This window comes from Panicum hallii, chromosome 5 (genome assembly GCF_002211085.1).
Source record: "Panicum hallii strain FIL2 chromosome 5, PHallii_v3.1, whole genome shotgun sequence".
In the NCBI taxonomy this organism is placed as follows: Eukaryota; Viridiplantae; Streptophyta; class Magnoliopsida; order Poales; family Poaceae; genus Panicum; species Panicum hallii.
Window position 1 is genome coordinate 26094553 of NC_038046.1, and position 16592 is coordinate 26111144.

Sequence of the window (16592 nt, forward strand, 5' to 3'; positions counted from 1 at the left end):
ATGGGCACGGAGTCCTCTAAGCTACCCGGCTCAGCCCACCCTTCTGGGCTTTCAACTTGGTCAGGCGGGCTCGGGAATCGGATGGGCGCTGTGTCCTCCAAGCTACCCAGCTCGTCCCACCCTTCTGTGTTTTCAACATGGTCGGGCGGGCTCGGGCATTGGATGGGCATGGAGTCCTCCAAGCTACCCGACCCCAGCCCACTTTTCAACATCGCGGCTACATCAACAAATAATACAGCTTCATCGGCAATTACCCACAAATCAAGATCGACAACTATCCATGCTCATCTGATTTCTACGCTCAGGGGCTGGGCGCAACAAGGCGGCTGCCCACGGTAAGACTGAGAACTGATTCTAGGAGGTTTTACGAAGATCTTTAGGGAACTTCTTTAACCATTGTTTTGAGTTTTATCTCAAAACAAGAGGTTTTTTCCCAAAGAATTCGTTCAACAATTTAGTCAGGGAATCAGTGACTTTACCCGTTTCAAGGAGGTTTTACGAAGATCTTTAGGGGATTTCTTTGACTATTGTCTTGAGTTTTATCTCGAAACAAGGGGGTTTTCCCTAAAGAATTTGTTCAACCACTCGGTCTGGGAATCAAGGAATTTACCCAAACAGGGCTTATTTGTTCATCTATATTTCAGCACCGTACGAACTGTCTTGGCCCGTGCAAGGAATTCCTTTGGGCTAGCCGACACATCTTTGCATGGCAACTTATGACTTGTCTTGGCCCGCCCAAGGAATTCCTTCCGGCTAGCCGAGTCCTCTTCGCACAATGACCACTTTCATAATAACGCAAGTGAAGGATTGCATTGTCACTTCCTTTGGGCTAACCGAGACATCTTCGCATGACAACATACGACTTGTTTTGGCCCGCCCAAGGAACTCATCACCCCATGTGAAGGACCTCGTTATCAATTCCTTCGGGCCAACTGTGATGTTTCTGCACGTCAAGATGTGAGTTCTCATAGTCCGCCCAAGGAATCGACTGAACCTTCCAACAAGATTTATTTCTCCCTTGCTAATTGACTTCCAGTCACCTTTGTATACTTCCAGCACTACTCCATTCTACTAGTTTACGATCGGTATTACCCTCAGATTACTAGTTTCCGACTAGTACTCTATGTTACTGAAGGGGTTTCGCTCCCATACTTCCAGTACAACTCTGTTTACTGGTTCACGACTAGTATCCGTGAAAGTTTGCTGAAGGGGCCTCGCTCCCATATTTCCAGTAACAGATTACTAGTATGCTATCTTACTGAAGGGACCTTGCTCCCATACTTCCAGTACAACTCCATTTACTGGTTCACGACTAGTATACGTGTAAGTTTGCTGAAGGGGCCTCGCTCTCATACTTCCAGAAACAGAAGGGAGTTTTTGACTAGTATGCTATGTTACTGAAGGGGCCTCGCTCCCATACTTTCAGACAACTCCGTTCTACTAGTTTATGACCGCTATTACGCGCAAGTTTGCTGAAGGGGCCTTACTCCCATACTTCTAGTACAACTCCGTTTACTGGTTCATAACTAGTATACGTGCAAGTTTGCTGATGGAACCTTGCTCCGCTACTTCCAGTAACAAACTACTAGTTTCCGACTAGTACTCTATGTTACTAAAGAGGTCTCGTTCCTATACTTCTAGTACTACTCCGTTTTACTAGTTCTCGGCTAGTTATACATGGAGTTTATTGCAAGGATATCACTCTCAACATGGTCTCATGTATATCAGTTACAATATACTTTTATGTTTACCTTACAGGAGACCTGACCTGGACCGTGCTGCTAGGTGAGTAGGATTTTAACTCCGACTAGTTGGCTTCATCAACAATCGTCCACGACTACTTCGACTTCGTAAGAATGCTCGACTACACGTTGGAGACTACAATGACTACTCGTCAGATTTGACTTCGACTAGTTGGGTTCATCAACAACCGTCGGCGACTACTTGACTTCGTGAAGATTGCACGGCGACATGCTGGTGACTACTTCGATTAGTCGGGTTCATTGAAAGTTCAAGATTCAGCAGCAACTTAGTCGATGCCTGGGCTTGGGGGCTGGTGCCACCGACTACTAGACATATACTATGCGACTCATCTAGCTCCCAGACTCGAGGGCTAGATGCGACATGGCACTTAGCGTGTTTTCAACGACAGCTCTCACGCTTTAAGGCTGGATGGTGTGACACTACTCGAAAGATCCCGATTCAAGAGGCTTTCTGAAGATTTATCTCGGAAAGATAATTGTTTAACCATTATTTTTGGGATTCTATTCCGAAATAAGGGGTTTTTCATATTTTTAACCTAGAGATCTTATCTAGCCATTGACTTAGGGAACAAGATTTGATTTGAGCGGTAATTTAGGTCATTTTTGTGAGAAGTTATTTGTTTAACCATTTTTTCAGGCAATTTTTCCTGAAAATAGCGGTTTTCGAATTTCTAAACCAATTTTCCCATCTTAACCATCAAATCGTTATCATCATATATTGCATGCCACGTTTCTTTTGGATCCTTTATTCCAAACTTTAGGGATTTGGATTCAAGGCTCAGGGGCTGCGGCACACGTGTCATTAGTGCTTTATTTTTTAAAATATTTTGGAAGATAAGGACAGAAGACTCAAGATTAAATTGACCCTCAGCCTGATTCTACGAGTCAACCTAAGGCTCGGGGGCTACTCCATATGGAGTGCGAGTTTAATTGCACCCTATATAAAAGAAGACTTGACAACTACTCGGGGCATGAGCACCTCACACCCTCGGTGCAGCCAAGGAAGTACTCGGAAGACACCTTCAAGATGGAGTTTGGGAGAACTCGATGACGCCTTCAGAAGAACTTGGACGCTTGCAGTACTTGACTACGAAGAGCTCGGGGGCTTGTCAGACCCGAGCCTATGGGATAGTGCACATAGCGTACTTTTCTAGGATAAGGGATGTGATATGGTCCACGCCCTACATCTATTGTAACTACTCGTAGCGTAGTAGGACTGCTCATACAGTAGTAAAACTAGTCGGAGACGATAGGAAACTACCTGAAAAATACTCGGGTGGGACTCTGGGCTTGTATCCGACTAGGACTTTTAGGTAACCCTGTCCCCCAGACTATACAAGGGCGGACATACTAGACATCATACTAGAGCAAATATTCGCATACTGGAACTGGTACCATGGCACTCGATTTACTCATCTAATCATGCGAGGTATATGATACGAATATAAACTAATCATGGAACATACACCCGATACCGCAGTATATGAACCATGCGAATATATAAATCTAGAAGATAACTCTATTAAGAATATCTGAGAATTACAAAGAAAAGTAAAAGTGAAAGCCATACCAAAGACTCCTAGCAACCCTAGGAATCCGAAGAAGAGCTATTTCAGCCTAAACTCAAATAAACAAGGGAGAAACTTGAGAATGAGCAACCTGAGGTGTGTCTTCATTTAGAGCCCCTCCTCTCATATTTATAGCCTTGGTAAGGCAGATCCTGACCATAAAATTGGTGCAAGCATGCAGAACCGCCTTTGGGAAGAGCACAGGAGATGCCACGTGCAAGCAGAAGTGAGGCGGCCCAGGGCTGGTTCAACTCAACTACCCTAACCGCCTTTGGCAAGGTGGCTGGTAAGTGGGCCCTCTGGTCCCTATTCGGTGCCCTGGAAGTTCTATGTCGGTTTGGGGTAGTTTGTGTGCCCTTTGATCCATGGAAGGTTGAGGTGGCGTGAGCTGATTCGTCGGTGTTTTGCTCCTTGCCACCAAGGGTGTCTTTCTTCTTTCTTTCTGCTCAAATCCCTACATAGGACTATTTTTTAGGGGCATATGGAAATGATATTATTCTCAATAAATATATATGCAAAAAGTGCTAGCTGTTATGATTTTTCCGATCGAATTGACGGTCGAATTTGGTATTTAACGAGCATCAACACTTAACACTATAAATAGATGCACACACGCGCCAGAAATCACGAGACACAAAAAATGAACTCTTCACTTGACTTTGTTGCTTAGTAGGGTAGTTGGGAGTTAGAGTTCGCTGCTTTCGTAGTAAATTAGAAACCACCTAACATCTTTTCCTTGCATGTAGTTATACCAAGTTCGTGTAGAGCGACATCCATATCATGTTTGGGATCGTCACACCTTTGAATGTTGATGACCCCTTCAATAACTGGTCGAATTGGGGAGAGACAAGCACTCAAAAGAAGAAATTGGGGAGACAAAACATAATTTGTATTAGTTGACATGGGTTGTTGCTGTCTTTTGTTCAATATGGCTCACAAGTAAAGAAGTGGTGTTTAACGAATAAAAACCAAAAACCTTTTGCATGTCCTGTTCAGAAGGACGTACTGGCTCCAGTTTTGAACACTAATGCAATGAAGTAATGACCAGAAGGGGCTGCTGGTCCATGCATGTCGCTCTCTTGAGATGTCTGGACGGCTATTCTTCGCGTCTTATGAATGGCCTTTTATCTTTAGAATTGGATTGTTATAGTATCGTACATTTTCATGTGCCTCTTGTGCTCTTGTAGCACTAGCGTTTGACTGATTTCTCTTGGTTCCAAGAGGTTAATACCAGAACTTCCATTATCTAAGCATGTGTTTGGTTTTACTTCTAACATATGTTTAGTTTAAGGATTCAAGTGGATTGGGTTGTGTCGAACTATTTTTTAAAATATTTGGTTTGGAAACGAGGTGGGTTGATATTCCCCTCACGTACTGTCGAATTGGCCCGGGCAAATTGAGCAGACCGTCCCTAACACACTTTGACGCCGTCGCCGTTCTGTCTCTCGGGCCAGCGCGAGAACGAGCGGGGGCCGGCCTGCGCGGGGTGAACCGAGGCCCGCGGCGGCGCGACACGCGATGCGAGGCTGGAGTCCGGCGGCGCAGCGTCGGGCGGCCGGGTCGGACGGGGCGGGGCGAGCTCGGGCCGCCACGGCCTGCCCAGGCGGAGGAGCGAGCGGCGGCGCGGCCAGCAAGAGCTCGCGTGTGGGTGCTCGCCTGGAACCCCGCCGGCGCCGGCCCCGTCCTCGCTTGCTTGCTTGATTGATTCCGCCAATTAGCTTGCTTGCTTGCTTGATTCCGCCGGCTCGCTTGCTTGATTGATTGATTCCGAATCAATTCCGCTGATTAGCTTCTGGCCACCGCGAGCTTCGAGTGCGTCGCCACTCTGGAGGTGGGTCGCTGGGCTTGAGAATCGTGGTTGGGCGGCGCCACCGCCTGCGGCTGCGAGGGTGCGCGGCCAGCAGTAGCGGCGGCACGTGGCGAGACCGGCAGGGGCGAGCAAGCGCGAGGCAGCGCGGCTGCTCGACGGCGGTCGGTGCGGGGCAGAGAGCCAGAGGAAGGGGATGAGCGAAAAAAAAATGACAGGTGGGGCCCGCGGATGGCTGTTAGTAAAGGTGTGAAATTAGCTTCCCTGCCATCCCTCTAACCTAACAAAGAATTAGATTGATTCATCCTTTTAACCAAACACTATATGGGTTGCTCCCAATCTAAAAAATAGAGATAGATCTAAATCATCACCAAATCAAACACATGCTAAAAAAGAGCTTGAAACTCAAGGTGATTGCTGAAGGATAGGATGCTACAACCACGGTATTCTCGCAAAATTGAACTTGAGGAGGCTTTCTTTCTCAAAACTTTTCTTTGAAAGATGCAGTCTATTCTAGACAGATCGAGACAGGTATATGGTGCAGATGCATCCATCGATCCATGACACTAAGAGAAAAGACCTGTGTAAAATAGGAAATTAGCCAATCACGCAATGCTTCTGCTGATATCTGCCTTGATCCCCTCCACGACGCTCGGCGCCACTGCCCCCGTGGTGACCGTGACCGCGGCCTCCCCGGCGTTGCTGGTCACCGTGGCTGCGAGGACGGGCACCCCATACCGGCGGAACACCTCCAGCACGCGCGTCAACGCGCCCGGCCGCCGCGCCGCGGGTAGCCTGGCGGCGAAGCACGACGCCTTCTCAGCCGCGAGCACCTCGGCAGCGACGGCGGCGGTCCGCCGCCCTGCCCCCTCGACCGCGCCGGGCGCCTCGAGCTTCGCGACCGTGCCCCGCAGCGCGCCCACGTACGCGATCGCCTCCTCCAGTATCCTCGCCTTGGGCGCCTGCACGCCGTCGCCGGCCACGCGGCGTGGCGCCCGTGAGACCATGGTCATGGCCAAGAACGAACGAAGGGGGAGGGGGACAAAAATAAATGGAGGAATCGGCGCGAAAGAATCACGCGGACATGGACAGACCCGAGGGGGCAGGTCAGGGAGCAGTGCGCCGAGTTCGGCGTAGAGCCTGGACATGTGCCGGCGGCGCGCGCGCTCGATCTCCACCATCGCCTGCCGCTGCTCCGGCGGCGCCAACGCCACCGTCGTCGTCCCTGCTGGCGACCCCTTGGTTCTGCCGCCGGCCAGAGACAGCGCTAGCGGGTGCTCCGCGGCCATGGAGAACGAAGTGCCGCGGCGGCGCGGTGTGGGTGGTGGAGTGCTAGCGTTGCGTTATGCACTGCCGTAGATGTGACGGGAGGACCAACTGTGAACTGTCCAACTGGGCTTGGCAAATCGGAACAAGCTTCGTCCGCAGTTGCCTGCCGCTCTGGTGGGCCCTGGAGGGTGGTTGCGCAGCGCAGACGCATGTGGGGACGAGCAGGTGTCAGCTTTTGGTTGGTGGTGTCGGCTCAGGGATGAGCCAACCAAGAAACGTCTCCTGTTTCAGGACGCATCTCTTGCATTGCATGGAGAGGTTCATGGAGCTGTAGCGCGGTGCAGGGGCACACACAATGGTTGTTTTGTTTGGAACGTGAGAAAACACACTTTCTTCTGTAAGTCATGAATAATTCCGAAAATTTCCTTGATTTTAGGCGACAGCATTCTGCCATCTACATAACTCCTCATTGCATTGTTTTGCAAAGAGTTATCTAGTGTGTTTTTTTTGTAAATAAAAGAGTGGTTCATTTACTTTTTATTTTCAGTTTTTTCCCACGTCCTTTGTGTCAATCTCCTAATTCTATCAAAAAATACAGAGTACTAAACTATATTTTCATCTGCTGTAAATAAATTTAAAACAACGCGGTATCAAGTAATGTTAACCGGCCTGGGCAGAAGTACCGTAACAATCACGTGGTGCCTCTGGGTGGGACCGGGTGTTGCGCGATCATGCCAGACCAGGAAGGTGTCAGCCTTGATGGCGTCTGGAGGTCATATCTCTGCACTGACGAGTAAGTAGAAGATGACAGGACAGTCATGTAATCCTGTTGGTGGGAGGAAGAGGCGCTAAGCGCCATCATCACTTTGCACACGCAAGGACTGAAACAGCGAGATCCCCTGTCCGTGGTTGCGCATATTGGTCTAACAAAACTTGTCGCTCACATCTCATTCTTCTCTAACCCTATAAATGCACCAGTTCATTCTTTGCTACATCCACCCATCTTGTATCGATTGCTGAGATGCATTTCTCTTCTTCCACAAAATTTGTGTAGCCAGGAAACTAGCAATATTAAGATAAAATGTCCAGATTTCTTCTCATATCTTCTCTCTCCTTCTTCACTCAAATCCAAAGGCCCATGTTATTTGGATCACGCATCAGCCAAGACTCCCAACGCACGCACGCCAACCCCCTGACGCGCGCACGCCCCCATCCGACTCCGCTCCTCAAGTTGAAATTGAACCCATGGCGCGCGCACGCCCCCATCCAACTCCTCCGCTCCTCAAGTTGAATTTGAACCCAAACGTGACTCCTCGACTTCTCTTGTTGCCTCCGCCGAGATCACAGCTCCTGTGGGAACGCGCACGCCACTGTCACCGGAGACGCTGCTGTCACTGGATACGCGCACGCCGCAGAAGACTCGGAAGCCGCCGCTGTCGCTGCAGACCTGCCGTCGCCGGAGACGCGCACGCTGCCGGAGACGCCATCGTCACCAGAGATGCCGCTGTCGCCGGAGACGCGCATGCTACCCGCCGTCGCCGGAGACACACAAGCCGCCGTCATCGCTGGAGACGCCGCCTTGCTGGATCTTCACCACCGGTGCAGCCCTGTGGCCGGTCGCGGCCTGTCAGCGCTTCTCTATCTCTGAGGCCATCCATCGCAGGCCCCAGGCCGGCAAGAGTCGCGCTGCTCCTCACCGGGCCGCTCGCTATCCATCTCCAAGCTGCGTGGCGGCCCTCGCTAGGTCGTGCGGAGCCGCGCTCTCCGGCCCGCCCCATGTGGCGCGGCAGCGCCCTAGCTGGATCTCGTGCTCCTCGTGGGCTCGTGGCCCCTGCAGGTTCTTCCCTCTCCCTTCCATGTGTTGGGATGCGGTTAGGCACTCTTCAAATAGGAATCCATTTTCTAACTGGCTTTTGTGCTTTGGTGAGTCGTCCGAGATCCTTTCGATGATCTATGTTGTCTTGAAGGGATATATATATGATCCGATCGATTGCATAAGACCCGCAGTCGCAATAGAATGGGGAAAGTATACAGAAAAGATAGTTCTTTTCAATTTCAATTAACCCTTGTGTAGGCAGTATCTAGGCTAAATCAAACTAGTCGTAGGTAGCAGCGCGCTGCATTTATTGCTTGCATGCAGCCCATGCACTAAGACTTCTTTTGCTTTAACTTGCGCCTGGTCTTGTACTCAGTGCCGTTTTATTGTAACTTGTCCCCTTGGGACATCTATTTAAATCAAACACTACAGGAAAACAGCAAACTTCCGACGGCTGAAATAACTTCCGTCGGCCGTCGGAAGTTACGGCAGCAGGCGTAGCCATCGGAAGTTATCTAACTTCCGACGGCCAAAGACTAAGCCGTCGGAAGTTAAGTAACTTCCGACGGCCAAAGCGTAGCCGTCGGAAGTTAAGTGAGCCGCCATTACTCCTCGCGTTTTCTTCTTTTCCCCGTCTCACGGCCGGCTTTTGCTTCCGTTTGTTTTTCCCCGGGCCATCGATATCCCGCTCTGCGCCGCCCCAGCTCGCCCCGCGCGCCGCGCCTCCCGGCCCCGCCGCCGCCCCCCGGCCGCGCTGCCGCCCGCCGCGCCGCCGCCCGGCCTCCCGCTGCGCCGCCACCCCCCGGCCTCCCGCTGCGCCGCGCCGCCCCCCCCCCCCCCCCGGCCGCCCGCCGCGCCGCTGCCGGCCCGGCCTCCCGCGGCGCCGCCCCGGCCCCCCGCTGTGCCGCCGCCGCCCGACCCCCGCCAGACAGACCCCGAGCTGAGGTTGGAACATTTTTTTTGTGTTGGTTCCTTTTTTTCTTATACAAATAGAATATGCCTGGCTCACAAATCGAAAGCAGCAGAGTAAGCGCCGTGCCGCCCGGCCCCGCCACCGCCCGACCCCCCACCGCCCGGCCGCGCGCTTCCGATTGGCCAAACGCATTGTAAGTGAACTCTTTGAAATGAATTCTATTAATTTCATTTATCAATGCATGCTTCTTTAATTTTTTGTTGTATGTATAGGAAGTTCGCACAGGTGTAGCGCCGAGTGATATTCAGGTCTACCTCGAAGGTCATAGAGGACGTGATCCTACAAATCCGGATCAGTTATGCTCTCAGGCGGCTACAGAGCGTCTGGTATATCTAAATTTACAAAATTAGCACTATCGAGTTGTCATGAAACAATCTTATGTAATTGTGTGATTTTATTCTTTGAAGGCGGCATATGGTGACCAAATGATTGCTCGCCATGGAGAGGGTTATGATTGGAGAAACGCGCCTATTGATCCTGAGGCTGTTTACAGTAGTGGTGGTGGAAAACCTCATGGCCGGTTAGATTTCTTTAAATTTCAATCTAATTTTATAATTTAAGCAAAAATACATATTTTGAATTTGCTATATTTGGTCAATATTTGTAGGTATCCATTATTCGACAAAGTCATTGACTCGAGTCAGGTGCCGTCGCGTCAAAGAGCGGGATCGTCGTGGTCAGCAAGTCGTAGCACAAGTAGTGGCGACGACAGCGCGGAGGTTGTAAGGCTGCGTGAAAGAGTAAGACAACAGGAGCTACAACAGCAGTGGTTCCAAGCTCAACTTGCACAATAGAATGCAATACTGCAGGTAAATCTTAATTGTTACAACTTAGGTTAAGTTACATTCTTGCTGACAAATTTGATCTTTCAGCAAATAGCGACCCAACAGAATATACAAGTGTCATCACTGGTACCTCCACCTTTTGCACAGGCTGGTTGGCCATCAGTTTCACCTCAGGTATGATAGTCAAGGATTCAAATGTTAGTTCATAGTTATCCAATTAGTTATCTTCAAACTAATCTTGTCCATTTATCTTTTATAGCCTTTTCACACCCCACCACCTAACTTAGCGGTACCGGGAGACTCACACGTTGATCCAACAATGAATTGGGCGGATCAATTCATTGGAAGTGGCGGATCAACTCAACCAGGTGATGGAGGTGGCCAAACTTAAGTGAAACATTATTGTTGTATGTTTAATATGATACTTGTATGGAGTTTCTGAACTTTGATTATGAACCTGTGAAGTTTATGTACGTGGATATATGAATTCTATACCTACGTGCAATTTGTGATTGTGAATTATAATTGTGGATGAAATGTGATTGTGTCTGTGGTTGGTTTTGGGGTTTCAAGTTGTGCTGTTGGTTTGGGAAGCTTAACTTCCGACGGCCGTTGAAACCGTCGGAAGTTAACTTCTGATGGCCGTTGAAACCGTCGGAAGTTAAGAGACGGCCGTAAGCTGCCTTCTGCTGGCTAACTTCCGACGGTTTCCCAGGCCGTCGGAAGTTAATAGACTTCCGATGGTTTACGGTTAGGCCGTCGGAAGTTTAGTATTTCCGACGACTTCGGCCCGTCGAGCAAACTTCCGACGGCTTGGCGCTAAACCGTCGGAAGTTATCTAACTTCCGACGGTTTAGCGGTAACTTTCGACGGTTTAGCCGTCGGAAGTTACCCGTTTTCCTATAGTGAAAGCTCACAACAGCAACCGGGATTCAGTCGGAGCCCTAGAGCAAACAACCTTAAAGGTGTGAGTGTGTTCATCCCCTCCCAATCTAGGCAAACCACTCGGTGGGAGGTGAATTTTCAACAATTGGTACCAGAGCCTAGGTTAAGTATCCGTTGATTCAATATATCCATTCAGGAAGCCCGTTGGGTCTAGGCATGGCTTGAGGGAGAGCAAGAAGCCGATCGATGGCGAAGAAGGTCTCCATGGGAAGGAGGACCTAACTCCTAAGGACTAGCAGCCAAAAGATTCGAAGCGGCAGGTGAAGAAGGAGAAGAAGCCGGTTGGTGAGAAAGATATGCGCGTGGGGGGGGGGGAGGTCATCGTCGAATGACTCTGTAACCTCGCGTCCCCACCGGATATGTCCCTCCCCTTCCCCGCGTGGGCGGCGCTACCGGGATGGGGACTGGCTAGCCATTTAGAGGGTAGTGAAGGAGTCGGGTGGCGCAAAGTACCCGACGCTGACAAGATCTAACTACACCCACTGGAGCCTGGTCATGAAGGTAATGCTCCAAACCCGCAACCTCTGGGATGCCATCGAGTATGGCGATTGCGGCTTCCAAGAAGATTGCATGGCTAGAGAGATCCTTATCCTCTCAGTGCCGCCAAAGATGATGCCGCGGGTGGCCAAGAATCAGTCAGCTGCAGATACTTGGGACGCCATCAAGACGATGTGTGTCGGCAGTGACAAACTCCAGAAGGGCAGGGAGTTTGAAGCCATGAGGTGTCGCAATGGCGAGAAGGTGGATGGCTTTGCTTTGCGCCTGTCCAACCTCTTCATCAACTTGGAGGAACTAGGTGAGGAGATGGAGGAGCAGGGAGTAGTGGAGAAGCTCCTTCGGCCGGTGCCACCTCGGTTTGATCACCTGGTAACATCCATTGAGACGTTGCTGGACATCTCCTCCCTCTCACTAGAGGAGGTGACTGGGCGTCTGTAGGCGCAAGAGGACCGCATGGATCGCGCCGACTCGAATCACGACTCAGGCAAGCTGGTGTATGCTGATGCGCCACGCCGGTAAGATCGTGAGTCGGGCGAGGGCTCGTCCAGGACCGGAGGTAGCAGGAGCCAGCGACGGCGCCCGCAGGCTCCAAAGAAGAAAGCAGTCGATGGCGGTGAGGTGAGGAAGCCACCGCGTGACGACACCTGCCACAACTGTTGCCGTGCTGGCCACTGAGCATGTGAGTGCAAGGAGCCCAAGAAGGGGCAAGCGCATCTGGCCCAGGTGGAAGAAGAGCCGTGCCTTTTCATGGCACAAGTCTGTGTGGAAAACCACTCGAAGGAGCCACAAACAGAATTGTTTTCTGTGCAGGAGGCCAAGGAAGTAGTCGAGATGGTCAACAAGGCTGCTGATGAGTACTCAGGTGACCATGGGGTCGGCGGCGAGCCTGCTCCCCTGCCTGCGATGACGGCTACAATGACAACATGCATCGAGGAGCCTCGGGCTCAAGCCTACCTTGGAAAGGGCAAGGAAGATGAGTTGATGGAAGGGTGGTACCTAGACACAGGGGCCACCAACCACATGATGGGGCGGAGCGACGTCTTCTCCCACCTCGATTGGGCCATGCGCGGCTCGGTCAAGTTCGGTGACGGATCGGTCGTGGCCATCCATGGCTGTGGCACCATCATCTTCTCCGGGAGGAATGGGGAACATAAGGCCCTGGATGGGGTCTACTACATCCCGAAGTTGCAAAACTCCATCATCTCATTTGGGCAACTTGACGAGATCGTGTCCAAGATTCACATCGAAGATGGTGTCTTGCGGATCCATGATCGTGAGAGCTGGCTGTTGGCATGGGTTCCCCATAGTGGGAACAGGTTGTACGTGTTGCTACTGGAGGTCGCGAGGCCGGTCTGCCTCACCGCACGCCGTGGCGATGATGCCTAGCGGTGGCATGACCGGTTCGGGCATGTCAACTTCGGTGTCCTACAGCAGATGGGGCGGAGGAGCATGGTGTGCGGGCTGCTGCAGCTGGCTCACATTGAGCAGCTGTGTGATGTCTGCATCACCATCAAGCACCGGCGCGCCCCCTTTCCCATGTAGGCCAAGTACAGGACGGACAAGCCACTCGAACTTGTACACGACGACTTGTGCGGCCCCATCATGCCGGCGACTCCAGGAGGCTGACGCTACATCCTACTACTGGTGGATGATGCCACGAGGTATATGTGGTCTTCTTTCCTCGCAGAGAAGAGCAGTGCACCAGAATCCATTAAAAAGATCCAGGCGGCTGAGGAGAACAAGTGCAGGAGGAAGCTGATGGTGTTCCGCACCAACAACGGTGGCAAGTTCACGTCTGCGTCCTTCGACGAGTACTTTGCTGGCCAGGGTGTGGAGCGGCACCACTCTGCGACCCACACGCATTAGCAGAACGGCGTGGTGGAGCGGCACAACCAGTCGGTGGTGGCAATGGCGCGTGTGTAAGCATCTAGGCCCTCAAGGTATATTTCAGTGATTAATGACAACCATTATTGTGACTAATGAGTTTGTGCAGCTTTATAGATCATTATCGCTCATTTGGTCATATGTCAAAAGAGGCCCCTAATTTTCATTATTCAAAAAGGCGATTTCGGCATTCAACTCAATAATATGTCAAGACTAAGGATCTTTCTAGTACTAAGTGTCATAAGGTTGAGAAGGACACTTAGGTTAGTATAGGTTTTATAGTTTTGTAGTGATCGCACTATTAAGAGGGGTTTAGGCTAAGTAACTTGAGCATGGACATGGTCATTTGAAAATGGATGCACACAATGGTCACTCAGGTTTCTAGAAGCTCAAATAAGTGGTTCTCAACTTATATCTCAAGAACAATTGGATTTCATTCAAGACTCAAATCAGAAAAGGCAAAATCAGGAAAAATCCTTAACACCGGTTTAACCGACGCTTCAACTTTTGTATACATCGGTTAAACGAGGTCAACAGAGTCTGGACAAGTCAATACACCGGTTAAACCGACGATATTTGAAATGGGACGTCGGTGCAGTTGTCCAGAGACTTGGTTTTTCAGTTGATCAGTGGACAACTACACTCACCGGTTAAACCGATGATACGTCGGTTAATTTGCCCAAGCTGTAACGGCTAGTTTTCAGAAGGGGTAGTTTACATTCATCGGTTAAACCGACGATGACTATTGGAGGTACGTCGGATTAACCGGCGCTACGCAGTTTTCTGGCAGCTTTTTCTCCAACGGCTCTATTCGTGTGAGCTGCCTATATATACCCCTCCAATGGGTCATTTTACTACTCTTGACACCAGGCAACATCCAAACACTCATACTATAGTCAAGAGCCACCTTGAGCTTCATCATTTCACATACTTGTTCATTCAATCATTCAAGAAGCAAGATTAAGGACTTGAGTAGAGAGAAGCTTGTGTGCATCCGTTCTTGGTGATCGGTTCTTGCTCAAGTGAAGGCCTTAGCTTGTTACTCTTAGTGATTGGCATCACCTAGGCGATCTTGGTGATCGAGGTGATTCTCGCGGAGCTCGCTAAGGATTGTGGGAGCCCGGAGAAGAAGATTGTACGTGGCTTGATCTCCACCACACCGGGATGGTGAACGGAGACTCTTAGTGAGCGCCCTCGTCTTGGTGACTTGGGAGGTGACAAAACTCTTTGTGAGTGTCACAACATGGATTAGGGGTGTGTGCCAACACATCGATACCACGGAAAAAAAATCCGATTGTCTCTTGTCCACTTTACTTATTCAAGCATTATCTTTCATGCAATTTATTCATGTGCTTGATTTAGGGATCATTACTTTGCTCTACCTTGCTAGGCTTTACCTCTTTTTATCTTTCCTAGCTTGCGTAGGTAGTTTAGTTACCCGGTTGGTGAATTGGTGCCTTTCTAGCTTTGCATAGGTTAAGGTTGCTTTACCTTGTTTTAGAAATTGTAAAAGGCCCAATTCACCCCCCCTCTTGGTCCATCGATCCTTTCAATTGGTATCAGAGCAAGGTTGCTCATTTGGATCATTAGGCTTCACCGCCTAGAGCTATGGCCAAGATGGGTGGTTCGCCGCCTCACTTCGAGGGCAAGAACTTTGATTATTGGAAAGTTCGCATGGCCGCATACCTTGATGCGATTGCCTCCGAAGTGTGGTCAGCAACTAAGATCGGGTTCACCGGAACTCCCACCACCGAACAATTAAAATGGAATGCTAAAACCAGAAATGCAATTTTCGAAGCTATTAGTGAGGAAGTCTTTGCTAGAGTTAATGGCATGGACTTAGCAAGTATGATTCCTTTAAAATGCTAGCTCATGAAAATTGTAATGATATGTATTCTCGCTTGAATGTCATTGTCAAGGACATTAATGCACTTGAAATATCCAAAATTGACAGTGCCTCCATCAATCGCAAGATTCTCATGCTCCTCCCGAAGCCCAAGTATAACATCATTAATGCTATGCTTCAAAAGGAGGATCTTGACGCAATGGAAGTAGGAGAACTTGTGGGGGAAATTCGCGCTCATGAAATGAGCATTCTTGGTATGTCCGAAGAGCCAACTTCAAGCAAATCAATTGCTCTAAAGACCAAGACAAACAAATCCCGCAAGCTAAAGATGATCAAGCAAGATTCAAGCTCAAGCAATGAAGAAGATGATCATCATGAAAGCTCATCCGATGTTGAAGATGATGGAGAACTTGCTCTCATGATGAGAAAGTTCACACGCTTGAATGAAAAGATCAATAAGAAGGGTTTCAACTTTGACTCCAAAAAGGGAATGTTCCGGCCAATGGATGTCAAGAACAAGATTTGCTACAATTGTGGCGAAAAAGGTCACATCCGTCCAAATTGCCCCAAGCCGGATAAAAGGAACAAGGACAACAAGAGCAAGCATCGCCATGATTCAAGCGATGATGAAGAAGAGGAGAGGAAGAACAAAAATAAGAGATTTGGGAAGAAGAAGACCCGTGACAAGAAGACCAAGCTCTTCCCAAAGAAGAAAGGGCACACCAAGAAAAGTTTCTTGGTGGAAAAATAAGAGTGGGTGACCGATGTCTCATCAAGCGAAGACTCAAGTGATGAAGAAGACATCGTCACCATCGCCCTCACCAATGAAGAACCACCACTACCTCCGCCTCCTATATGCCTCATGGCAAAAGGTAACACCAAGGTATGTGAGGTAGATAGTAAAGATGATAGTGATGAAGAGCTTGATCCTAATGAATTCACTAACCTCATCAATGAGTATACATCCGTCATCAAGAGGGAAAAGGGCAAAGTCAAAATTCTTGAGAGCACTCATGCCAAGTTAGAGCTTGCCCACTCCGACTTACTTGGTAAGTACAATGACTTGCTCAAAAAGCACAATGAGTCACTTGTACTTGCTAAGCAAGTTGAAGAAAGCCACAAAAAGCTCAAACAAGAGCATAGGGAGTTGGCTCACAAATATCAAGAACTTGAATTTGCCTATGAAGTTATTGACCCAAGTCTTGAGAAATTTGCTCATGAAAAGGTCAATGCTTCTACTTCATGTGATGACCTACTCATTGACGCATATGCCACTAATGTTGTGCCCAAGCTTGCTCCTTCTAGGGAAAAAGAATTGATGGATCAAGTGGCAAGCCTCAAGAGTAGTGTGGAGAAACTCTCAAGAGGAGAATACATCCACAAGGAGATTCTCTTCAACAATACCCGTGACTATGGCAAGAGAGGTCTTGGTTCATTT

At 49.5% G+C, this 16592-nt stretch overlaps 1 protein-coding gene across 1 annotated transcript; it reads right to left on the bottom strand.

Annotated features, from left to right (window-relative positions):
• Window positions 1–5564: 5564 nt before the first annotated feature.
• Window positions 5565–6568, bottom strand: LOC112894950. The gene is made up of 2 exons (XM_025962803.1): window positions 6233–6568; window positions 5565–6100 (listed from the first exon to the last, which is right to left on the bottom strand). The coding sequence occupies exons 1-2, from the start codon at window positions 6425–6427 to the stop codon at window positions 5744–5746; spliced, it is 552 nt and encodes a 183-aa protein (XP_025818588.1). The 5' UTR covers window positions 6428–6568; the 3' UTR covers window positions 5565–5743.
• Window positions 6569–16592: the final 10024 nt, after the last annotated feature.

Bases quoted from the DNA above. Each gene is read 5' to 3' on its own strand.
- LOC112894950 (XM_025962803.1), bottom strand. From the start codon at position 6,427: ATGGCCGCGGAGCACCCGCTAGCGCTGTCTCTGGCCGGCGGCAGAACC. The intron at 6,101-6,232 runs GTCTGTCCATGT...GACGGCGTGCAG, and splicing joins TCCCTGACCTGCCCCCTCGG to GCGCCCAAGGCGAGGATACT.